This window comes from Aulonocara sp. 'chitande type north' Nkhata Bay, linkage group LG22 (genome assembly GCF_057382095.1).
Source record: "Aulonocara sp. 'chitande type north' Nkhata Bay isolate Kocher_YH1m ecotype deep benthic linkage group LG22, A_spYH_male_GT1.1, whole genome shotgun sequence".
Taxonomy (NCBI): Eukaryota; Metazoa; Chordata; class Actinopteri; order Cichliformes; family Cichlidae; genus Aulonocara; species Aulonocara sp. 'chitande type north' Nkhata Bay.
In genome coordinates, this window is record NC_141364.1 from 13,274,856 (window position 1) to 13,300,497 (window position 25,642).

Genomic DNA, 25,642 nt, shown 5'->3' on the forward strand with positions numbered 1-25,642 from the left:
TACATTGTGTGGTGCTCTAATAAATGTAAACAATGTCATTGTTCTCAATTTCATTGTTCTTGACAATGACAATAAATAAATAAATACTAATACTAAACACCATGCTGAAGTAAGAACAAATCAGCAGACACTGTCTTAATGTTCTCAGGGAAATGTAATCTTCTGGATGTAGGGAGTCCGTTTATGGATGGTGTGGAACACGGTGCAATCTGCCAGGAGCAAATCGACTTTCACTTTCAGTACTTGTGCTTCTGTGACTGTAGAGATAACACTGCGAAGGGGATGATCAGGATCTGATCCATTCCCACATTTCATTGCGTCACCAGGCACCTGTTTCGGTGTAAAAAACAGAGACAATGAAAAGGGGAGTTTTACAGGAGAAAGAAATGATAGAAACAGTCCTATGGAGCACTTATGCATCGTCTCCATGAGAATTCCCCACAAAGGTGGGATCTGCAACTTGTTGTTTAAAATCCTTGAACTGTGGTTCAGCTTTGCAGCTGCCGTCTGTGACATCCTGCAGTTGCAAACTCTTAGTATCAAGAAATTATTATGTGCACTTAGGTTTGTTGGCTTTGCAGCTAATGAACTTTTACTGCAGATATCAGTAAATAAAGTAAATGAACATGATTGCTGTGAGCTCTGTGCAGAGATTTGCAGGTATGGGTAAAAGAGGGGTGACTCACTGGAGGATGCACCAACAGATAGCAGTTTTTCAAAGGAATCTGCTGTAGTGGAATATTCATTTATTCTTTTTCTTCTTCTTTTTTTCTTTTACAGCATTATATGCAATTGCATTTTGAGATGATTTAATATTAAATATTAATATTTAGCTTAAATTGCAGAGTTATCCAAAGAGTGCTTAAAGTACAATTGAAATCTGCCATGTTAAACCTTTTGCACTCTTAAGTTTGATTGGATCACCCATGAAGAGGAAAACATGGGTGATCCATGGGTTGACATTCATAATTATTCTGTAAATCTTGCATTGACCGGAGTTTTCACCCTTGATGGCTTATTTTAATGTGTTGTGCTGTGAAAGGCCAATATGTCACAAACCCAGGAACACTGAAACAATTAACTGGAAGTACTTGTAGTCCTTTCATTAAAGCAAAACAAAACAAAAACAACAAACTCCCCCACCCCACCCCTGAAAAACTGTAATGTTGATAATATGTCAACATGAAGGTCAGAAAGCATTACTTTTGTTATTGTTTATGGTATTTCTATTTTTAGCTCGTTTTAAAGCTTTTAAAGCAGAAACCATTGCAGCCAATCTAATTATTTTTAAAATAATCTATTCCAGCAAGATTATTTCTTTAGAATATCTTTAGTAAAAATGTCATTCTGCTACAGCAACGTTTTATTTATTTATTTAATTTCAAGATTATTTAGTTTTGAAATGAATCAGGACTGAATGGTGGGTTCACTGTTGTGTTTTGAGCCTTTGTTCATATTTCTTCACAGTAAGTGATTTTTACACCCTATGCTGTAGTTCTCTATCTTTCTCTGAGCTCAGGAAAGCATTTGCTGTCACCTGGGATAAAGATTTATATTATATATATATATATTATTAGAGGTTTACTATGGGAGGGGGCCTGTAGAGAAATATAAATCAGCTAGGTTAAAAATGAAAGGCTTTTTGCAGCCGGACCAGATTTTAAAATGACCCGTTTCTTTTATACCTGTGAAGGAAGACGATCAGATGCTCCATCCTTCCTCAGGTTGTGTTCAGCTCACAGTTAATATCCGTAAGTGCCCGCAGCGTAAAAATAGAAACGTTTGAAGGAGGAGAGGCCGTGCCCCGGTGGAAGACATTGTTTGAGTAATTACATTGTCAGTCACGTTTCATCACGTGGAGGAACACAAAGTGTGTGTGTGTGTGTGTGCATGTTTGGCAGGCCGTGTCTTGGTGGGCAGGAGACCTGAGTGGAGCTAATTCTGCCACTGTGTGGGCGGCCATGTGTCAGCGTGAAGTACCGTTATGTTGAGTAGGTGCTGTGTGCGTTTGTGTGAAGAAAATGTGCTAAGTAGTCAGTTTTGTTTATATATGCACATATGAAATGCGTGCTATACTTGTAAGGATAGTAAATGATTCAAACCCTTTAAACCTAAGCATTGATGACAGTCACAGTCAGTGTAATATAGTAATAATCATTTATTATAACACTGTTGTAATAATGGCAGTGTGACTTTAATAATGTGCCATTATGGGAAAGCTAGTGACACATTTATACCCAGATGAACTGATGAAAGGAAAGATTTTGGAAGGGAAGAAGTTTAATGTGCAACAGAGCAAATGAGCTCAAAGTTTGCCTGAAGGTGCTGTAGAGATTAATTGAAATGCGTATCATAAAAAAGTGGTTAATAAGAATAAATGGTCTAAGGCAGTGTATACAAAACCAATAAACAGATGGGGTTGTTAACAAGAGTTTCAGTATTATAAGCATTGAAACTGCAGAATTCTGGAAAGCCAAAAACCCCCAAGAAAAAACAGCCTTCTTTCAGCAAGTCTTGTCTCTGTCATAAGCTCCTCCCACCAGCGTAAGCACACGCATCTGTGTCATACGTGTGAAAAACGCAAAGGCAAAAGTCAACACACAAGAGCAGTACTTACTCCTCTGTTTAATTTTTTTAATTATCAAGCGCCACCGATCGTTACACAATCTCACATGAAAGAAAAAGAAAAGACAAAAACATCACAAGCCACGTCTTCTACACTCCAAAGAGGGCGAGGCATTTCTAGTTTCCTCTCAGATGACCTCAGTTATAAAGGATCAGTTATGTTTCTCAAAAAAATGAAAGAAAAATCACATGGTTCAAAGTGTTTTCTCTAGCTGCCTGCGTGTGTTTCCTCCCACAACCTAAACATATGCATCTTAAGTTAGCTGGTGATTCTAAATTGACTGCAGCTGTGGGAGTTAGGGTTGGGTACTCTTTACATTTTGAACCCATAGTGGCAGCTTGAATTGGCTTCTATGCTCGGCGGTAACTTTTTAGTGCTTATTTTGAAATAATAAATGTACATTTTTGTCTTACAAAGCAAGTCCATACTTCTCGACTGAAACATTTTATTTATTGACAACATTTGTTCGCTCTGACAATGTCTGACGCTGACGTTGCTATCAGTGTTTGCATACAAAGGTCTTTGATATAGTTCCTCAGATAGCGTGTTGCTTTCCCGTCAATACAATGCTGGTAAGAAATTTCAATACAGCCAGAGGAAGAATGCTGAGTGTCAAATGTCAAACAATAAAGTGGAGGGAAAAAAGGCCAGTTTCTCTGACGACAGCTGATCCAACTTCCTAATTAATTACCTACTGCGATATTGACAAAGTGCCCAGAAAATGTTTCATTATCATCTATGGGTTAACTTCTCATATGTTGATGGCCAATATGCTAAAGTTAGTTGGAAACTTATGAGGCTATAAAATAGGTGGACTGGCAACAGGCCTACACCCTGATTATTACTGTGTTACAGTTGGAATGGTCTCCCTCTCTGAAGTGTATTTAAGATAACTTTGGGATGTTTTTATATTTAAGGAAACCAAGTAGCACAATCATTTTAATATCAACAAAAGTCCTTACATGCACTGACAAAAAGTGTGGCTGAATATGAAGGAGATCATTAATATGCCATCTATCCTTCGTATGTCCCAGATGCAAACTTTGCACAGTGTCACAAAGATTAATAGAGGAAGTGTTGTTTGCAAGCTGCTTGTTATTCACCAGTTGATTATCATGTTGTGTTCGCATGCATAAGAGGAAGTGTTGTCAGACAGGTTTTGTAACAAACACAGAGCACAGTCAAACTTATTTAGAAGAGAGAATAAAGGGTAACAGGTTTTTAGAGTTTATTCTAGTTGTGTGTGCTTATGTTTTTTCTGTGCTTCTGATGATTTGTCAATCATTTGCAGATTGACTTCCTATCTGTCTGAGCTGCTTCACATTCACACACCTGTAACAACTCTGAGGTCATGTAACCAGTTGCTCTAACACATTCCTCAAATGAGATTAAAACAGAGAGGTGATCAAAATATAAATGTTTGCACTAAATATATGGAATGATCTAACTCTGCACATCTGCTTGGCTCAGATTTTAAATCCTATTTTATTTTAATAAATTTTTGTCTTTTAATGTTGTGTATTGTGTTCTGTTTTCCTGGATTTTAGTGTTAAGTTGAATTGGCCTATATTTTGCTGTTTTAAATGTGCTGTATAAACAAATTTGACCTTGACTATGGCTTGTAAATCAGTAACTATTTTAAAGCCTTTTATATCCTTATCACGCTGAAAAGGAGTGGATAGTTGGTAAAGAATATAGTGGATGGGAGGAAAAAAAGAACACAATCATTATAAAAATCCTTAAATCAAGTCTTAATTCTCAAACAGCTCTGTGTAGAAATGAGACTATGACTAAAACTTAAAGGTGCAGAAGTCTGATTGGTCAGGAAGCCTTTGAATGTGCAGACAAACACACACATACGAGAACTCATCTCCTTCTTAATGCTGCCCTAGAAGCCACGAGAGTCCATTTGAGAATTAATAGGTTGACATTATGCATTCTCCGGCCTCTCAGACTAAACAATCAGTTTGCCACAGTGAAGTGTTCCCACTTAAAGACACTCTGAACATATTTAGCATGTCTGCAATGATAGGAAAATACTCAGCTTATTTATTACAGACACATAAGTACCATCTGTGAGGCCTGGCTTACCTCTCGCAGCTTTTTCTGTCTGCATTTTGAAGTCATGCATTACCTGCAAGTGGTTACTGTGTGATCATTTCACGCTAGTGGACATGCTTTTTGTCATTTTAAAAGTAGAAATGTGAGCTTTTGATTGTGGATTGTAGCGCACGGCTAGTTTCCAGGGGGACGAATGTTGACGACACACTTTAAAAAAAATGGAAAAACAACGTCACCTTCTGCTGCTGTAAATCAGTTGTAACATTCATCATTCCATGGAGCAGATATCTAACTTAATTCTTTGTAATTTGGTTATCGGCATATGTATGAAGTGTGTGCCAATCACACAATTCATACCATTTATAGCTCTTTCTCAATTTCCATTTTAGACCGTCTTCCTGTATAAGAAGCTGTGAGCGTTGTGTAGATGTTATATCCATGTCTTCGTAAGTGCTCTGCAGGGTGGGGGATGTACTGTGATGAACAAATAATTTCTTTGCACTTGCACTCAGTGGAAAAGGAGCTCTGCTGTGCTTCTTTGATCAAAGCTGTGAGTCGGGGTGGTGCAGCTCTGGTGGGTGTTTCTGTGTCTGAAAAGGGGAAGAAAACTGCAGGCATTAGCTTGGCTTCATGTTGATATATTTCTGTCTGTTTAATGGCTGTATCTCCTGTCTTTTTGCTGTTTCTTGGGTTTCTGTTCTAATTTTCTGTTTTTTGTAAGGCCAGCTTTGATATTAGAGTGCAGGGGAAAGGGAAATGAGTTAGCATTTTGCATTTCCCCTTTCCTTCATATCTTGTTTGGTTTTCTTGTGTGTAGTTTTCTTGTATACTTTTAGGAATGCTTAAAATAACATCTGGTTTTAACAAAGCCTTTTAATAGTTTCATTGCCCCCACTTGTGAAACTATTCCATGTCCCTGATATGGCAGCTGGTCAAAAAGTACAGCCTGAAATGTTTAGATGTTTAAAAACGTCAGATGGTAAAGTTTTATTATGATGATACGTTTGTGGAAGCAAACAAGAGTTAAGAGATTGTGAATGATGAGCTTACACTCACCAGCTACTTTATTACATACATCTATTTAGTTGCATGTTAAAACATGATTTATCAGCAAATCAAGTCCATGCATTTGTGGATCTAGGTATGGTTAGGATGACCTGCTCAACGTCACACTGAGTATCAGAAAGGAGAGGAAAGGAGATTTGAGTCACTGAATGTGGCATGGATGTTGCTGCCAGCTGGGCTAGTGCGAGTTTTTCAGAAGCTACTGATCTGTTGGGATTGGATTTTCCTGCACAATCATCCCGAAATAATAAAAAATATATATATATCTAGTGATTTTTAGAGAGGTTTGGATAGATTGCTTCAAGCAAGGTTTGGACCTTGAAGCAGATGGACTACAGCAGCAGAAGACCACACTGGGTGCCACGCCCGCAAACTAAGAACAGAAAACTACAATTCACAATGACCTCATCAAAATGGACAATGGGAAATTGGAAAAACGTTGTCTGGTTCTGATGAGTCATGATTTGTCCTGAGACATTTGGACGAGGATCAGAATTTGGCATAAATAACATGGGAAAAAAGATGATTCTGATGACAGCATGAAACCATCCTGCTTGGTATGAACAACTATGGGTGGTGCTTTGAATAGAGGATGTTTGGGATGTGGTGAAACAGGAGATTTTCATCATGGTTATGTAGCCAACAAATCTGCAGCAACAGTGTGATGCTACCATCTCAATGTGAACCAAAATCTCTAAGAAATGTTGCCAGTAACTTGTTGAATCTGTACCACAAAGAATCAAAGCATCTCTGAAAGCAAAAGTGGCTCCTAACCAGTACTAGCAAGGTGTACCTAATGAAATGATTGAGTATAATTTATTTGGCCACAGCAGTGTCAAGAGCTTCTCATGATGTTACAGGAAAATAAAATGCCAGCAGCATGTAATCTCCCTGATAGTTGCCAATCACTCTCTTATTGATCCCCCTTTTCCTGCCAATAATCAGTGTGATTCACTACTCTGACGTCCCTCCAAGCATATTTGAGAATTAACTGCCAAAAGAGCAGCGAGGAGATGTAAATCCTGCTGACAAGCCATTTCCTGCAGCACAATTGTTAAATCCATTAGGAAATGATAGTGTTTCTGTTGATGTGGACAAATGTGCTTGACTAAGCTCTTTTTAAAGTGCAAATATTGTTATGGTGGTGATTTATAGCGGGCTCTATGTTGTTACAGATGTCTGCTCCTGAGTGCACGTACAGGTTTCTAGAGATAGAAAGTTTGAACATGAATTCTAATTCAAGTATGTATAAAGGTTTAAAATAAACAGCTGTGGTATATTTAGAAGCAATAAAACCCTACGTGATGACACGTTCTCTGATATTTTAAGGGCGGATAACAAAATCGACTGCAGATGGTGATTTGTTTCATGATTGCATTGAGTGAATTGATTTGTCCATTAAAGGTATTGAATGTCTTTGCCAACAAAGAATCCCACCCCAGGGTACTGTAATATCTAAACTGAGTAACAAAGGCATTCACATTCATCATGCATTAGCACATATTACTGAGCATATTCAACTTCCTGTTCTGCTTGGTCACCATGCATTTAGTGCCCATGTTGTATCTCTGTGTTAGGGCTGAACGATATATCGCATTTGCGATAATATCGCGACATGATCAAGTGCAATTTTCTAACCGCAAAGGCTGCGATTATACTCTGGACATGTCCAAATTCATGGGCTGCATCCTCCTGAGGCCGCATTTGTAGACCGATTACGTCACAGCGACGTACCGAAAGCTGTCCAAATTACTATCATATCCCAGAATTCATAGCGCGGCCCAGCCAAATCCAGTTTCCAGCAATGGCGGCCGCTACTAAGTTTTAAAATTACTCATACTAATCTTTCTGGGTCACAAAATAAACTTTTAACATATTTTCAGGCGAGAAAGTAGTTGTGTAAACATCAAATATCTGCTCGGTTTATCAAGATATCCCATATTTGCAAAAGTGCTTCGACGTTTTCAGAGGCGTCTGCTACCCACCAGCTCGACAGCTAGCCGGGAGCTCGAGGGTTACTGATGCGGCCGAGAACTAATCAGAAGGCTAGACCGTCCAATTTCACGCCTTTAAATTTTAAAGGCGTGTTTGTGTGTGTGTTTATACAATTGCTATTATGTTTGCACTTTATGTGTAATGTTACTGACTGCAAAGATCAGTAAGATGTGTGTATTTTTTATTTATTAGTTTTATTTATTTAATATTATTTTTTAATTGAATGACTGTCTAGTAGTTCACAGATGTCGAAAAACTGAGTGTGGTAAAGCCACTGATTTTTTTTATGTATATTTCTGCAATCTGCACATTGTACTGACTTTCATTTTAATGTTTACACCAGGGTTCCTTGTCAGCACTTTATGCTCAGATGTTTGTAAGCTAAAAATAAACTATTGTGTATGTTCAAATATACTGTTGTGATTGAAGAAGTTAAATAAAAATGTCAGTCATCAATTCATGCATCACCTCATGTCATCATAACAGAGGTCTGTCTTCCAGGAAAGAACAGTTTAAAATTAATGTAATATAGTATTGGCCATACTATATGATGTATTGCTTGTCTTTGTTTAATAATACAGAAGACAAAGACCTTAAAAAATAATCGCATCGCAATCGCAATATTGGGGCAAAAAATCGCAATTAGATTATTTTCCATAATCGTTCAGCCCTACTCTGTGTGAGCCTTATTCTCATAAATTTCTTTCAGCACCTTCCAATCTGTTTTTTCCAGGACACATTTTTCTTTCTTTTTTCTTTTTTAATCATGATGTTGGGTGTCTTTTGAAGCCCTACAGTTTCATTTATCAACTGGAAAGTGACAAAAGCCCACATAACAGATTGTGAGCCATATGCACAGCCTGCATTTTAGATACTAAGGTACTGTAAAATATTGTTCATGAATCAAGTTTGATACTAGTTGGAAATTAGATTTACTGTCTTAGATTTTACTGCAGCCAAACTAATCATCTTTTTATTTGGTCGGCGGGCTGCTGCAGCCTCTTGCGTCCAAAGGCGAAAAGGTCTCTGTGGGCCAAGACTCTGGCCCTGCAGGTCGGTATCGGCTTATCAGCAGAGAGAGCCCACGAAAGCCCGGACTTTGCTTTCTGGCGCCATTCATCATATCAAAAGTCTGCAATGTGGTTTAGCTGGACAAGCGAAGACTGCCTGGAGGGGGTCAACAGTGAATGCCTCCATTCTGCTGACTGCACAGGGGATAAGACTTGATACACTGCTGTGAGCTCAACATGCAGCGCGTGAGGCCGACGAAGACAGCCCTGGATATAAAGTGATGCAGGCAGATTGTTCCCTGGTTGGCTGCGGTCGGCATAAATCTCCAGCCCTCCTGATGGAAGGGGACAAGACTGTGAGCAAGGATCAATTTTCAGACGGCAGCGTTCCCCGTGTGCTCGCTGGAGCTGAGAGGGTTCATGGGGAAAAATGCATCCTGTGAAGGATGGAGCAGTTAGCAGCTCAAGCAGCTAATGAGTTAGGAAATTATGATATATGCACTGTTAAAGCAGTGGTTTTTGAATACGCTGCTCCAGTTTATCTCAAGATTTTAAATCAGCCTTCGCGTCAGTGTGCTTTGCTTGTTACGTCTCACACACATGCTTGTTTTGCTTTCAAGGGAAACTTTGTCATGACTCACCTGAAGTGCGAGTATTTTAATATCTTTTTAAGGCAGCTTGTAAAACATTACATTATTCAGCATCCCTCATTTCATTTGTTAGTTAGAGCTTGACCTGGTGTCCGTGCCTCCAGCCATAAACTCAAACTGCTTTGTTTTGAGCTCTTTTAGATTAATGAACAGATGCAGGCAGCATGAAAAAAGCCTAAAATGCATCCAGGAAGGAGGGTTGCCATTCACTGTCCATCAGGGTCTCAACAAAAAGGTGCTCTTTGCATTCATTTGCTGCTTTTATGCATTCATACACCCCCACCCCCCTCCTTCTGTTGCCCCCTCTGACATGCTTGTATTAGTCACGACCCACCTCCTTGAAAGCTGGGAACCAATCAGAATGACCATGATGCAAATGGAAGAAAGAGGCTGGAAATATATGGAAAACCCAGTTTCCCAGTGTAGCTGCAGAGATGTGACAGAAAAACAACAATGAAAATCTGATTTGTGCAACACTTGCTGGCCTCACTGTTTCTATCAACATTTTTGTCAATAAAAATAACCCCTCAAGCAAAAAAAAAAAAAAATCAATAGATTACTTCATGACTTGACCAACTTTATTTAGTTTAAACAGGCACAGTTTTGAGTTCACTGGACTCATGTGTGAGTCATGTTTCAAACGTAATGTTTAGTCAGTTGACAAAGATTGATTCGCAGCATTTCTGTTTGCGTGTCGCACAGTTTGAATGACTTTCTGCTTAACTAGGAGCCAGCATATGTTTGAGGATCACACATCAATAGGGTGTAATGATAAATGGAAAGCAGTGTCTGTTCAGCAGATGTTGGTTTATTGTGGTAATGAACATTTTTTTTTTTTTTTTTTTTCTTTAGTCATTAGAGAAATGATCCTTTGGTGTTCTGCGCTAATATATCATAGATCTGATATGAGAGCTAGCATCTCATCTCAGCTTTTCCTAATCATCTAAAAGGCCTGCATAGTCCTAGGAAACTGATGGTTATGTTCTTTTCTTTATACCTTTTTATCCTTTATTTAGGTGAGTAGTGAAAGCTGGGAAAGACATGCAGTTAATGGCCTCAGGGTGGATTTGAACCCGGGTTTCTGCAAATGCTTAAAAAAAACTGATCACGAGCTTAACCTGATGGGCAACAATGGGGGCTCATATTTTCACCTTTTTAATTAAATAATGATGCAGATACATTGGTAAAGGAAGTTGATGCGTTTCCATTAAACTGTGGGGGATACAGATTCATAACAGGTAATAAGAATATAACCTGTTATGAAGAAAATAGGAAACGGTGCCAGTGTTTGAAACATGAAGTAAACAGCTTTTCTGAGACACCCAAAAGACACATGTGACATGGAATGGATAGATGGCGCCTTAAAGTTCTATTTAAGATTCATATAGAGAAAAAATTTCCAAACCTTCCTAGCCCCACGTGGAAAAATAATTGCACCCCTTTGCGAAGTCATGAATTATCTGCTGAGACCTGTTAAGTCAAAACTGTTACAATGGTAGATGTTTATATAAAATGGCCAAAGTTTCCAATAAAGCGTCAGTGAGTGTATGTACAAGTAATCAATATGAACCCAAAGCTCAGGCTTCAGACAGTTCCACGTTTAAAAAAAAAGGTTTTTTTTTGTCCTGATCTGCATGATGTCACAAAGAGGGGATATCATCAGAGACACCATGATAATTCAACATTTCCATGATGCTTAACTCACAATGCATTGGTAAGTTCTCAGTCTCTTCTTCTCATGTCACTTGTTTTTATTGCTGCAAAAGGGGAGCGTGGCGCAGACAGCCTGATAAATATTTTTCGTTAAAAATGTTGCATGCACCTTAAAAACTGAACTCTTCGCATTGCAGTCTAGTCCAAGTTACTTGGATACAAATACCTGTTGACTGCTGTACTGTTACAAGTGTTTTGAATGTGAGACAGCAGTCAGTCTTCTGTGACATAAGAGTTCTTGTAGATTTGGGTACAGCGGTGTCATTTAAAAAACGTTGTGTCATACCTGCACTCCAGTACCTAACCAGTACCAGCAGCCCATAAAGTTTGTGATGGATTCTGTTATTTTCTTTGCTCACTCTGAAATGGGCAGTAACTTGGTAATCAGCTCTCTTCTTTGCTCAATCTTTGTTTAAAAATCCAGAATAAGTCCATATGTTTGATTTGCACATGGGCGGCACTTTCCTCAAGTTCTTCCTCCGATGCATTCATCTGGGTTTTACCGGTTTCCTCCCACATGCTGACTGTCACTTCTTTTGGCCTCACTAGAAATGTTGTTGTACGCCGTACAGTGACAAATAAAGGCACTCTGTTCTAAAAGCACAAAAACAGAGCAGCCGAAAGTAGCTTTTATCCCTGATCATTAAAATCCAGCTGATGTTCAAACTTTCTGTTTGCAAGGGCAGCCAGTCTGATGAAAGATTGCTTGAAAGGAGAGTGGACTGGGAACGGGAGCTAAAACTGAGATAAACTTGATGGCGATGTGCCACAGCCCAATGTAGGATGAAATCAGATTATTTTGAACTGCAGATCATGCAGATCTACTCTAGTTGAGTCCATTAATACAAATATGGAGCTGGAAATGAGCATAATAGGTCCACTTAGGTTTGCTGATCAATACTGCAGCTCCAGTAATGGTGCATGGAGAGTTTTATGTTTAGTTTTTTTTTTAATATACAGGTTGAATCTCAGGGAAAGGAGGATGATACAGGGCGCCTCTGAACATGAACACAAGACAAAGACAACCGCTATTGCCTCAGGCCTCTGTGCAAAAACATGAAAAGGTCAGCCATAGCCACCCAGTGCCATTGTGGTCTGTGCTGAACTGCAGAACCAGAACAAAGTGTTAAGCAGAGCCGACGGACCAGCTTCTTGAATGTCATACGCGATCCTTTCCGGCCACAGGAAATGAAATGTCTCTGCCTCTGTTTGCCTGACTGGCTTTGCATCTTCCAGCCAGCGATGAGGGATTCAATTACCCAGTGATTGAATGCGATTCATTAATCACAAAGGAGAAAATGTGGGGTTTAATTTCCACGCCTCGGGCTGTGGGTTCTGCACAAGATGACCGCGCTAATTGCTACCATGAGTAATTTGGAATCAAGCTTGCCGGCTTGATGGTGCTGAAAGCAGGCGTTAATGTAAATGAAGGGCTGTTCTTTTTATTTTTTTAAATTTTTTGTTCACGAGTGCTGCCTGAAGAGAGATGTGGTGAATAATATCCTGCAGGCATCATTACATGGGAGGTGAGATATGTTAAGGGTGTTGAGTGTTATTACGGCAGCTCTCTTTTTGCTCCATTTCACATACATTCATGTCCCCCGCCTTGTTTTCCTATTCTCTTCCACATCCTGCACAAAGTTTGTGCAGCAGGAATATATAAAAAAAGTTTTTACCAGTAAACAAGATAATGAGAGCATAAAACAAAATGATGATGATAACGGTCACGGTGCTTCTTCCATTTCCCGTTCCCCGGTCTTTTCCCTGGTTCATTACTTTCTTAACTTCATTCTCTCTCTCTGCCTTTTCCTCCTGTGCAGGTATTTTGTGTTGGATCCAGAGCTGGGACAGCTGCAGTACTTTGTCAATGAGCAGGGGAAGAGCCAGAAGCCCCGTGGCTCGCTGCCTCTGATCGGCGCCTCGGTGACAACGAGCGACGAGGCTCCGCATATGTTCATCGTAAACGCCGTCAATGGAGAGCTGTATAAACTCAGAGGTATGTCCTCGCGCTGGCCTCAGGCTGCCCGTATACGGCAGAGAACAAACAGTGAGAGGGTGTGTGTGTGTTTTACTTTGGATTCCTGTGAAGTGCGGTGTAGATACTAGCAGCGGCGGGATGAATAGCGGCTTATAGATGGCTCATAAATTCGAGCTGCAGTGTTTTTCTTTAAAGAGCAAAGACTTTCGAGGACATTTTTCTGCTTATTTGATTTGTATTACTTCATTGTTTTGGTTCAAGCCTGAGCATTTTATTTTTAGCAACACTAGATAGATGACCTCCTGAACACTACCTGCTCACGTCCACACAGAGAGATGAGTAGTCAGTGGAAATAACTGCATTTATCAGCGAGTCAGATCTGATCTGAATCAGTGTTTCATTCAGTAGTTGTAAGAGGTCAAGAAACAGATAAGAGACGAGGAATCTTGGATTTACATTCGCGACGTGACAAAAACCATGACATGAAATAAGAGCGATGTGTTTATTTAGCACTAGAACTGCCATGGATTCCTGTGGGCTGGTGGCTTTTTGACTCAATCCTGCAACAACAGCAGTTGTGTGCAAAGAAGTAAGTTCTTCAAGAAGTTAATTTGTGAATTAAAACAAAACAAAAAAAAAGCTTTTTATACTTTGAAAAATTGGGGTTTTAGTTTTTAGTTCTAGTTTAACAAAACATTTATATCTTTTCATTACAGAATATAAAGTTAAAGTGTGTACTGGAATTCACTAATAAATAAAGATTATACCGAGCAACACAATAATAGATCTAAATCATTTAATTATTGTAGAAGAAAAACAGAGTTAAAAATGAGTTTTGGATAATGGGCTGTATTAGTTTAGCTAAAATAAAGAAGGTATAAAAAATAAAAAACAAAGTGCTCTCTGTGACACAGATTGAACAGGTCATTGCCCACAGTTGGCTAAAGAAAAAGAAAGATACACTGTGCACTAAATCAGTTATTGTAAAAGTACAACACAACATCCTCATCTGCCTCCGCCCACCAGACTCTGCTCTGCTCCCCAGGCATGAAACATGTCTGATTCAGCTGTTCTGCTCTGGATTTCACTCTTTATTTGCTCTGATTAATTCCCCGCATGCTGGGCTTTCTGCTCGGTTCAGCTACAGTTCTCCACGCGCTCCATCACACACTCCTCCGCTCTGACCTGGCTCAACATCCCAGGCATGACCCTTTCAGCGCGGCGGTAATTATTCATCATTTATCCAACTACAGTTCCCTATATATTTATTTATCAATATCATCTAGCTATATCTGGCTCATGTTAAAGCTGCCATCACATCACAATGTGTCCAAACAAGTGCGTTGCTAGGCAACCCGGCATTCTGCAATTGCTGTTTTACATGAATTTCTATTGGGTCAGAATGACACCCGATGTCTAAGTTGTCATAATTCTTTTTTCTTTTTTATCCCACACACTCCAAAGTTCATTATATGATCAATAAACCCGTTTTAGGGAAAGTCGTGAGATGGCAGAGTTTTAATTTAACAGAGTTGCATATGTTTTAAAATGCCAAGAGATCAGAATGACCCTCAGTTCTAGTGTTGGTAAGTAAAGTAAACAGTTTCAGTTCCATTATTTATTGATTCATTTCATCGATAGCAGTGCTGTCTACAGAAGTTCCAGTATGACCTGATGTTGCCTTTTTTCTCAGACTTTTTACTAAATCTGTTCAACACTTAAGACTTATATAATTTCTAGTCTTTAGTTGATTGTCTAGAAACTATATAAGTGTGAAGTCATGAACAGATTTGGACACAATAAATCATTTAAAGTCTTTAGACTTTGATGGACATTTATTTAGTCCGTATTAATTTGGTGTCATCCACATGGACATTGAGCTTTGTGGATAATAAAACACAACATTGCCATTTTATATCAATTCAATTAAATGTAGTTCAGTTTTCTTTATATAGTGCCAAATCACAACAACTGTCACTCCCTTTTCGATTATAAAGACTTGACCCTAAAATAATCGAGATAAAAATCCCAGAGATTAGGATGACACCCCTATAAGCATGGTCTTGGCGACAGTGGGAAGGAAAAACTCTCTTAATAGGAAGAAACCTCTCGCAGACATCTGCAGTGACCAGTTTGGGTTGAAGGGAAAGAGTTTCAATTTGTTAAGTTACTTATCATTCATTTATTTACAGTCAATAGGTGACTCACTCTCATTCTTAGAGTGCACTCTGTTATTTACACTGTAAACATATAATAATGGTGTCAGACACCTCTGGAAAGTGCTGTGGATATTAAAAACGACTGTCCACAGTAGGGGTGGGTGATATGGCCTCAAAAAAAAAATTACGTCACGGTATTTCAAGGAAATATACAGAAAGAACAAGGTTTTACTGGTGATTGCAACAGACAGTAGGATTTCATAGTGGAAACAAAATCCATCTTTCATCAATGAGCTACTGTCACTGATTTACAGACTGCTTAACTGAAAGTATGAATCTTTTGCCACAAGGTGCCACAGCCAGTGTAAGCATAAAAGTAGCCTAGCTTGTGTTTTTCAATGAAACCTTTAAGTAAAAGCAGAAAGTAACCACTTAACATTAGAGTTTAACACAAGCTAAAGTAACCTTGTAACTCTTCAGTTGCACAAGGTTGTCACATAATAAAATTGAAACTTTCTTTTCTATTTTCTACCTGGGATGGTAGTATGTTGGGTCAGACTGTGTAAAGTGGATTTCCATCCACCTCGTCACACTGTTCCTGTGATATATTAACGAGTGCTCCAACAATCCTTCACCTACTCTGTCCTCCTTGGGTTCCTTAATAGCTTTTTTTCCCTTTCTGTATTTTTTGCCTCAAGTATATCCTTTCCACCTTAGTTAGTTAGTTAGTTAGTTAGTTAGTTAGTTAGTTAGTTAGTTAGTTAGTTTGTTTTCTTGTTCACATTGCAAAATACTATGCTTTATTGGAGATCTTACCTCTGATAACTCCTTAGGTACTAAATAGTCATTACAGGGTGGCACTGCTGCTCTCGCTCTCAGACATGACTGGTCTTGTATTGTTGTGCTGGCTAGGGAGCGTAAACACGTAGCATTATCATGTCATAGATATTGCTATTGACACTATTTTATCATGGAAACATTTATGTTTTTTATGATTATATCGAGATATGACATGCACAGCCCACAGGATCAAACTTAATAGTGGCTATATAAATAAAAAAAATCAACTTAGGTAAGGGCGGCACGGTGGTTAGCACTGTTGCCGCATAGCAAGAAGGTCCTGAGTTCAATTCCACCATCAGGCCGGGGTCTTTCTGTGTGGAGTTTGCATGTTCTCCCCGTGTCTGCGTGGGTTCCCTCCGGGTACTCCGGCTTCCTCCCACCGTCCAAAGACATGCAGTTTGTGGGGATAGGTTAATTGGATAATCCAAATTGCCACTAGGTGTGAATGTGCGAGTGAATGTGAGTATGAATGGTTGTCTGTCCCTGTGTGTTAGCCCTGCGACAGACTGGCGACCTGTCCAGGGTGTACCCCGCCTCTCGCCCTATGACAGCTGGGATTGGCTCCAGCACCCCCCCGCGACCCTGAAAAGGATAAGCGGTAGCGAATGGATGGATGAATAGATGGAACTTAGGTAATCATCATTGTTCATTTTAAATATAATTTAAAACCAATTTTTATTTGAACTGTGATGTTGCATCTATATATAGTCATTATTTTTCATGCAAATAAGTCGGCATGCACGTGTGCCTAATCCAGATAAGAAATTATGTTTCTATGGCCATTCAATAAGTGAATTTACACAAAGGTGAAATGTTTCTTTAAGAAGTATTGCCGCAACATGATCCTTAAGGTGGTTACTGTGCTAAAGGCCTGGGCTTTCAGTGACCTGTATCCACTTAAATAAGAGAGACTCCTTTTTCATTGTTGCTCCACTTGAGCTGCTGGAATGTCCCCTTACAGTCTTGAGGGGGAGGATATCAGAGTAACTTGGCCTATATTCTCTGAATAACTCTGTGATCCAGTGAATCAAGCTAAAAGGAAACAATAATACCACAGTGAAGAAGAAGTTGGACTTTGTAACTTACAGAAGAGGTGTTTCTATTTCCAGTGACTCATTCAGATGCTTGCCAAAAAAACTGCAATCCTGTCTCGACTGGTGCCAACACCCCAAACTAAACAAATGCGTTAGAGGATGGTATTGTTGTTGGGGTCAGCAACAAAGATATCCTTAAAAATGTTTGCTAAATTAAATTATATTTTAAAAATTAGCCACAAAAGAGTAAAATTTGTACTTGCAAAAGCTCACTTTGCTCAACCAGCAGGGCACAAAGTGGCTCAAATTAGCTTTTTAGTAGTCTGTGAAGTTAAGATTGGCTGGTATACTCAGTTCTGGATATTGGTTACCATGGGAACCCCTGAAACCTACTTGGATGCGGGTTGGGGGAACTTTAAGGTTCAGTCGGGAGTCATTTTTCAGTCTTTCTGGTTTAGCTGATAAGCAGTGTATAAGTCCACCAATAGTCCAAGTCCAGAGCTGTAAATGCCACCTTTATTCTCAGGATGATATCTCTTCACAGGATAGCTTTGAACGACTTGCCTTTTCCCTAGCTGCTGTAAGAAGATGCTGGATACACACAATCTGTAGCATTTCTCACACGGCTATACAGTAGCCTGAGAGTTTTCTGCCTCTAAACTGAAGCGGCTTCGTCCTTCCGTTGTCGGATATAAGGACACATGGGCCGCATGTTTTGTTGCTGAGCAAAGGTGAAGAGCGATTTGAATTTAATCATGTCTGAACACTGAGATGAAAAATTAAGCTATTTATCATATGAAGACTCAGAGACTCGAAGCCAATGAAAGGGTCAGGTTTTTGTGAGCTGGGTACAAACTGGCTTATTAGGATGCCTGGCACAGTTTTGATTGTGCAGCTGTATAATTAAAGCACAATGTTTTAAAGCCATCATCAAGAGTTATTGTCTGATTAGTATTTGTAAGACTTGTATGGCTTCTCAGGATGGCCCCTGTTAGCTGTGGATGGTTTTGGCTGTTGTACATATTCAGCATAAATTTCACTGAATGGTAATTGGGTGTTTACTGATTTGCTTCCCTGTGGACAAATTGTTGTTAGTTATTGTTTGATTTAGACCATATGCTAACGAAAAGTGTGTAAAATATGTCAAATGTGTAAAGACTGTTGACTGCATTTAAAAAGTGCACAGGCTGTGCATGACTCCACTCAGAGGATTGTGGAGTATTATTTTGAAACCTCTGATGCAACTTTTCCCCCGTATGAGTTAGTAGACTGTATGATGTTTGTTGCTAAGAACATAAATAAAATGATATCATAATGCCACTTACTTAAAACTTGGATCTCGGATACATACAGGTTGTTGGTGATTGGTTGCTGGCTAAGTGAGTGTGGCACCAGAAACCTCTTTGTGATTGATTGCTGCAGTCGCAGCAAAAAGTTGAGCCTTCAAAAAGTTGAACTGTTTTGAAATGAGTGTTGTGAGCGCAAGGAGGAAAAAAATGCTCTGACCTGAGGATCACAGGCCCCTAATCACACATAACCTTAAGTCTTAATACCGTTTGAATGGGTAAGGAAGTTCATCTGCTATACAACTGAGAGTTGACATAAGACAAATTACATTCATAGGCCAAAAGTGGTTTTTGTACCAGGCTGTAAATGTGTTTAATTTGCTGTTAGGTTTGATGGGTTTATATAGGAGTATGTGCAGAATGGCTCTTGGTAGCAGGGAAAAAATCTAATTGGCCATTGTGATGTTTGGACTGTTAAGATAGAACTGAAGAAGCTTCTCGGATGAGAGGTGAAACGTCTTCAAGCAACTTAAAGAAGTCCAGACGCTTTTCTTTGCAAGCTCCTTTGACCACATGAAAGAGCCTTACATCAACAGCTCAGGCTGGTGATGATGATGATGTAATGATGTTTGGGGGATATCTTCTTCAGGGCTCTTAGTACCCTTAGTGGTGTTTAAGCCACATCCTTTGATGGCTTCTTCCAACAGGATAACGCGCCACATCACAACACTCAAATACTCTCAAACTGTTTTCTTGAACATGTTTTACAGTGTTGTCAAATGACCTCCAAGGTTATCTCGCTCCCAATAGAGCATCTTTGGGATGGGGGTGGAACAGAAGATTCACATCATTGATATTTTTTTCTTTGGCTTTGGTTTAAACTTCTTTGGTGGGTGTTTAAAAACACAGACTACATGATCAGCTTTTCTACTTTCACTGAAGTAAACTTTTACTCTGCTACTCGTCTACGGCGAAGTAAGAAAGGAAAGGATTACATCTGTTGCAGTCCTTTAAGGGTGCGATCATTAAGGAACAAAAATCATTAAAATGTGCCAATAATTGGGGAGCACTCAGTCTTTTGTCTTTATTAACAGCCACTGTTCACTTTCACATAGTAACTTTTATCTCAGAATATGTGTGACTTTTGCCTTAATTGGACGTTCTTACTCTGTTTAAAGATGACATCAAATTCCTCTTTTCTGATCAGCGTAGGAGATTAAAATGAACTGCTTAGTGCAAAAAAAAAAAAAATCGTGAGGTGCAGTAGTGTGAAGCAAGAAAAAGCAATTGTATCTAAAGTTAGCCTGTAATCACAACAACGTTTCTTTGCATATAATGCACTGGGACTGCTTTAGCAAGAGCAATCATAGGGTTCAAATGTCATTGTGCTGTGCTGATGAGTGAAGGCTGGTTGCTGGTTACTGTAATTGCCTGGCAGCTCTTCCCTCTGTTCTAGGCTTCGTCAGCCCGTCCATTTTCTTGAAAATATATGTTTAAAGTGCCTCGCTCATAATATCTCCCAGCACTTTAATCAAATCTAACTGCTCGTCCAAGCATTAATCCTCAGACTCACCATTATCATAACCAATAACATCTTTCATGACACTGTAATTAAAACATGTGTAATTAGGCGGTGGTGGTGGTGCCATGACTGAGTGGGAAGGAGGTTTCTCTTTCTCTCTCCTTCTCTCTTGATCACCTAGTAATGTTCAGATATCACTCAGCCATCTCTGTGGGCTGGATATTGACTTTTAAATAAGAGCAGACTAGGACGGGTGTCCATTGTTGCTCGTTTTAAATGAGCACACGGTCCAGCTTCTCATTTTCCTGTTAGTCTTCTCACTTTACAGGGCAAACTTTATGTATTCATGAAATGAATTGAGCTGTCAGTGTCATCTCCAAGACAAACCCAGCTAAATTTATTTCAGGATCAGTGTAATCCTCCTCAGTGAGGCAGCTACTCTTATATAAATGCTACACTACTATTTTGCATCCAGTGAGTCAGTCTCTCTCATATTTCTTTATTAAGCGTTTATAATCAGTCATTTTCCAGGCCTTTTGAAGGTCTTTACAAGGTTTTCTTTAGACAGCGGCTGCTTTATCAAACATTTTCAAAGGAATTTTTGGTTTCGTTTTTTTGGATTCCTCCTTCTTTAGTTACACCGATGAAAAATACCAAAGATTTAGTCAGTTTGTTGTTTCACTTTGATTCAGTCTGACCGTTGTAATGGAGCTACAAATATTTACATGAGAATACAACTGATGAACTGAGACTGATTTCCTAATCATTAACTCATTGGTCAATCACTTTCAGCTCAGAAAAAATTATTCATTAAGGCAAAAGCCCATTAGTCTCTGGTTTCTACATGTTACCTCCAACAAGCCAGAATTTTCTTGTATTCTTTTAAAGTGAGAAATTGTCTCAGTGGAAAGGTACCTGTCAAGAAGCCATTGTTAAGGAAGTGAAACAGGGAGAAAAGGCTGAGGCATGTCAGGTTACACAAGAAATGAATGAAAAATCGGTGGCAATAAGTGTGATGAAGTGATGAACACTGTCTACAACCATCTGTAAAATATCTGCTTTATGGTTTAAGGCTGTATTTCAGCCAGTGGCACTCTGGCATTCATAATTCTGTCAGATATTAATCCACAATGCAGTACCATCAGAAAAGGATCTGATTGTCAGCAGCCTAATTTTTCAGCATGTCAACGATCCCACTTTTATTGCAAATGCAGTAAAAGCCTACCTGGATAGAAAAACAGACAGAGCCTGGACCACAACACTATTGAAGCAGTGTGGGATCATCTTGACAGACAACAGAACAAAAGGCAGCAAACATCCAAAAAAGAGCTTTGAATGTCCTTCAAGAGGCCCAGAGAACTGTTCCTGGAGACTACTTAAAAAAATTACAAGGAAAAATGCCAAAGAGAGTTCAGGCTGTGTTGAAGAATAAAGATAGTCATAACAAATATTGACTTCCCAGCTCGTTAGAATCGTACAAACTTTGTTTTTGTTTTTTTATGCTGTTTTTACATGTGTTTTTGAATATGCTTCAATAAATCTCTGCACCTATTTCTTTATGTTAATAAAAAGAAAAGACGAGTGACTCAAGATTTTTGCACAGCACTGTACGTATATCACTTGTGTCAGCATATGCACAGGTGCAAGGCTGGTGCTCAATACAGATGACTAATTACCTAAAATCACAGCTGTGCTTGTGCACATCACAGATAAACATCAGATTTAGGCGCTTGCTCATCTGCGGGTAAGTCGTCCCTTTAGTCAGAGTGAGTGATTTCTGTGGATGATGACAAGAAGAAGAAAGTGGGAAGCTTGTTACCGGATATTTTTTGCAGAAAGACAGCTTGTTACAGGTGTTTTTGACTGAATACTGTGTGCTCCCTGCAGGGGCGAGCAGCCACTCCCAGTGGGAGAACACACATCGAATGCGGCGTTTGTGTGAATGTCTCATTTTCAGAGTTGCCTCTTCACTTAAAGAGACCTTCTGTAGCTGGCAGATGTTGGCAGTGAAAGTGATTGACAAGTGCAAATTGAATTCTTCCTGCACTAAAATAACCCGAACCTCAATAATAACATCTCAACTTAACTTTAAAAAAGAAATCTCAGAAGATTTTTTTTTTTGGTTGTTTTGGGTGATGATGTAATACCGCATTAATCCGATGATAAAATGTGGCCGCCTTGTTTTATTCTCCCTAACAAGGAGAGTGCTGCACTCATTTTCCCACTTAAACATCTTCTGATGATTATATTTGTGAAAAATACTCTGGAAACAAAGGGGAGTTGATTTAGGGTCCAGTTTGCTTCAGATGAATGTGTTTGTACAAAGTGATGAAAATTACACTATTCTCAGAAATTCTCAGTGGTGCTGCATTCACTTACACATTTAACAAGCAAACAAAAAAGCTGTGTGAGGAGTTTGAACCCTGCTAACTTTCACTCCAATACAACCAGCCCACTTCTGTTAAACGCAACATTTTCCAGTGTTCCCAAAAACTATCAGGGGATGCTTTTCCCCTGCAGAAAATCACACAGTTTCACTGATGTTTGGCATAAATCCTTTTTTAAGAGAGTACTGAGGACTCTCTTTTTTCCAATCTCCAGTAAATGAGTAGTGGATTAATGGTGCTCACAAAATGCACTGTTTGACTTGAATAATGTTCCTATCACAGTTCCTGAAGTTTTTGGTACAGCAGAGAAATGAGAATTTTAAAAAGAAAGAAAAGGTTCAAGAGTGCCTGAATATCCTTAATTACTTCTGTAACAGACAAAAGCATTCCAGTGCTGCAAACTGTTAATAAGAAAAGACTTTGATCTGTTTCGTTTTAAGTATAAAAAAAAAAAATGCAGACAGAGAATCCTGTCTTCATAAATGCGGCCGCCATCAGCAATGACGTCATCAGGAACAACGGGACTTTCTAGTATTTGCAATCCTTGTTTGCTTTTAACTTCAGTGTCTGTAAACATCCCTCAAAACTATTTCTGAACAGTTTCTGAAGTTTCATAAGCTGCAAATAAATGATGTCCTGTAAGTCCTCGTTCAGCGAACCTCTCGACTGTGAGGGGAAAACTCTCTGACGGAGGTTTCAGAAAGGAAGATGTTGTTCAAGTTGTGCTCCGTATTAGACAATCCTCCACACTCTTTGTGTTGTACAGCCACAGGAGCGCAAGACTCGCTCAGCCATGATGTATGCAACAGGAAATCCCACCTGCGGCATTATGACACCTGGACTATTTTCACTTGTGATATCTTGTCTAGACCGTACCTAGTGTTGCTTTAAGCTTTGGAATATTTCATTTTAATTTAGCGTTTCACTTTGAGTGCCTTAGTTTTACTTATTTCTTCTTCTTTTTTTTTTTTACTTTTGAGTTTTTGTTTGGTATCTTTCATATTTATATTTAAGTGAGCATCTGTAACAAAACACTTACACTCCTGGAAGTTATAGAGAAGTTAAGAAATATTCTGATTTTGACTCTGAAAACCCCGTTCACAGAGCTACCCACAGCTGGGGGGTGCATCCTTGCCAGTCAGCCAGGCAAGGCAAGTTTATTTATATAGCACAATTCAACAACAAGGTGATTCAAAGTGCTTTACAGAGACATTAAAAAACAAAAACAATAAAAAGCATGATTTAAAATTGATTTAAAAAAACAGTAGATAAAATCAGAACAGTAGATAAAATCAGTAGTTAAAATATAAGTTTTGAAATTTAAGCTTAAAAGTGTGGATTTGGTGCTTTATTCAAATGCAGCTGAGAACAGGTGAGTCTTCAACCTGGGTTTAAATAAACTGAGTGTTTCAGCTGATCTGAGGCTTTCTGGGAGTTTGTTCCAGATATAAGAAGAATAAAAGCTGAATGCAGCTTTTCCGTGTCTGGTTCTGACTCTGGGAACTGATAAAAAACCAGATCCAGATGACCTGAGGGATCTGGAAGGTTCATACTGGGAAGCATCAGAACTTTAAAGTCTATCCTCTGACGGACAGGCAGCCCGTGTAAAGACCTCAGAGCTGGGCTGATGTGGTCCACTTTTTTGGTCTTAGTGAGGACTCGAGCAGCAGAGTTCTGAATGAGCTGTAGTTGTCTGACTGATGTTTTTAGGTAGACCTGTAAAGATGCTGTTACAGTAGTCAAGCCTACTAAAGATGAATGCATGGACTAGTTTTTCCAGGTCCTGTTGAGACATCAGATCTTTTATCCTTGAAATATTCTTGAGGTGATAGTAAGCTGACTTTGTTATTGTCTTAATGTGTTTTTCTAAGTTTAGGTCTGCATCCATCACTACACCCAAATTTCTCGTCTGGTTTGTGGTTTTTAGGTGTATAGATTGAAGTTCTCTGGTGACCTGTAATCGTTTTTCTTTGGCACCAAAGACTACTACTTCAGTTTTATTTGTGTTTAGCTGGAGAAAATTGTGGCACAACGAGTCATTAATTTCCTCAATGCATTTACCAAGAGCCTGTACAGGGCCTCGGTCTCCTGGTGACATTGTGATATATATTTGTGTGTCATCTGCATAGCTGTGATAGTTTATTTTGTTGTTCTTTATAATCTGTGCCAGTGGGAGCATGTAAATGTTAAACAGAAGGGGTCCCAAGATGGAACCTTGGGGAACTCCACATGTGATACTTGTCTGCTCAGATGTGAAGTTACCTATTGATACAAAGTATTTCCTGTTTTCTAAGTATTTTTTGAACCAGTTTAGTACAGTTCCTTAAAGACCTTCCCAGTTCTCCAGTCGTTTGAGTAATATGTTGTGGTCAACTGTATCAAATGCTGCACTGAGATCCAGCAAAACTAAGACTGACATTTTTCCACTGTCTGTATTCAGACCTATGTCATTGAACACTTTGGTCAGAGCGGTTTCAGTGCTGTGGTTCTGTCTAAAACCTGACTGGAAGGCATCATAGCAGTTAGTCTGTTTTAAGAAGTAATTGAGCTGTAGAGAAACTGCTTTTTCAATAATCTCACTTAAAAATGGGAGATTTGAGATCGGCCTGTAGTTGTTCACTTGTGTCTTGTCAAGATTGTCCTTTTTCAGTATAGGTTTGATTACAGCAGTTTTTAGTGGTTCTGGAAACACACCTGACATTAAAGAAAAGTGGACGATCTGTAACAGGTCTGACTCCAAAGTCTTTGAGACCTTTTTGAAAAAACTTGTTGGCAGGACATCTAAACAGCAAGAGGAGGAGTTCAGTTGACCTAAGATGTCCTCCAGATCTTTGCTGTTAATAGGGTGAAACTGTTTGATGGTGTTTAAACAGTTTTTCAGTGGACTCTGTATATATCCTGAATATGTTGTTGATGTACCAATTGCTGGTCTAATCTTTTGGATTTTGTCTGTGAAGAATTTGGCAAAGTCATTGCAGGCCATGGTCAAATGAAGTTCAGCTGCCACTGACACAGGAGGGTTTGTTAGCCTGTCAACTGTAGAAAATAAGACCCGAGCATTATGACTGTTTTTGGTGATGATGTCAGAGAAGTAGGACCTCCTTGCACTCCTCAGTTGTAAATTATAATTGTGAAGTTTCTCTTTATAGATGTCATAATGAACCTGGAGGTTTGTTTTTCTCCATCTGCGCTCATCTTTCCTACACTCTTTTTTTTCATTTTTCACCAGGGTGGAGTTTCTCCATGGAGACTTTTTCCTTCCAGAGATAACCTTCACCTTAATGGGAGCAATAGTGTCCATAACATTTAACAT

General features: G+C 39.1%; 1 protein-coding gene across 1 annotated transcript in view; it reads left to right on the forward strand.

Moving 5' to 3' along the window:
• The window catches only part of osbpl10a (oxysterol binding protein-like 10a), a 97,293-nt gene that overhangs the window by 4,169 nt on the left and 67,482 nt on the right, over positions 1 to 25,642 (forward strand). Inside the window, exon 2 of the mRNA XM_086280778.1 lies at positions 12,941 to 13,116. Within this exon, the coding sequence (XP_086136904.1) occupies positions 12,941 to 13,116 (176 nt within the window). The remainder of the gene's footprint in view (positions 1 to 12,940; positions 13,117 to 25,642) is intronic.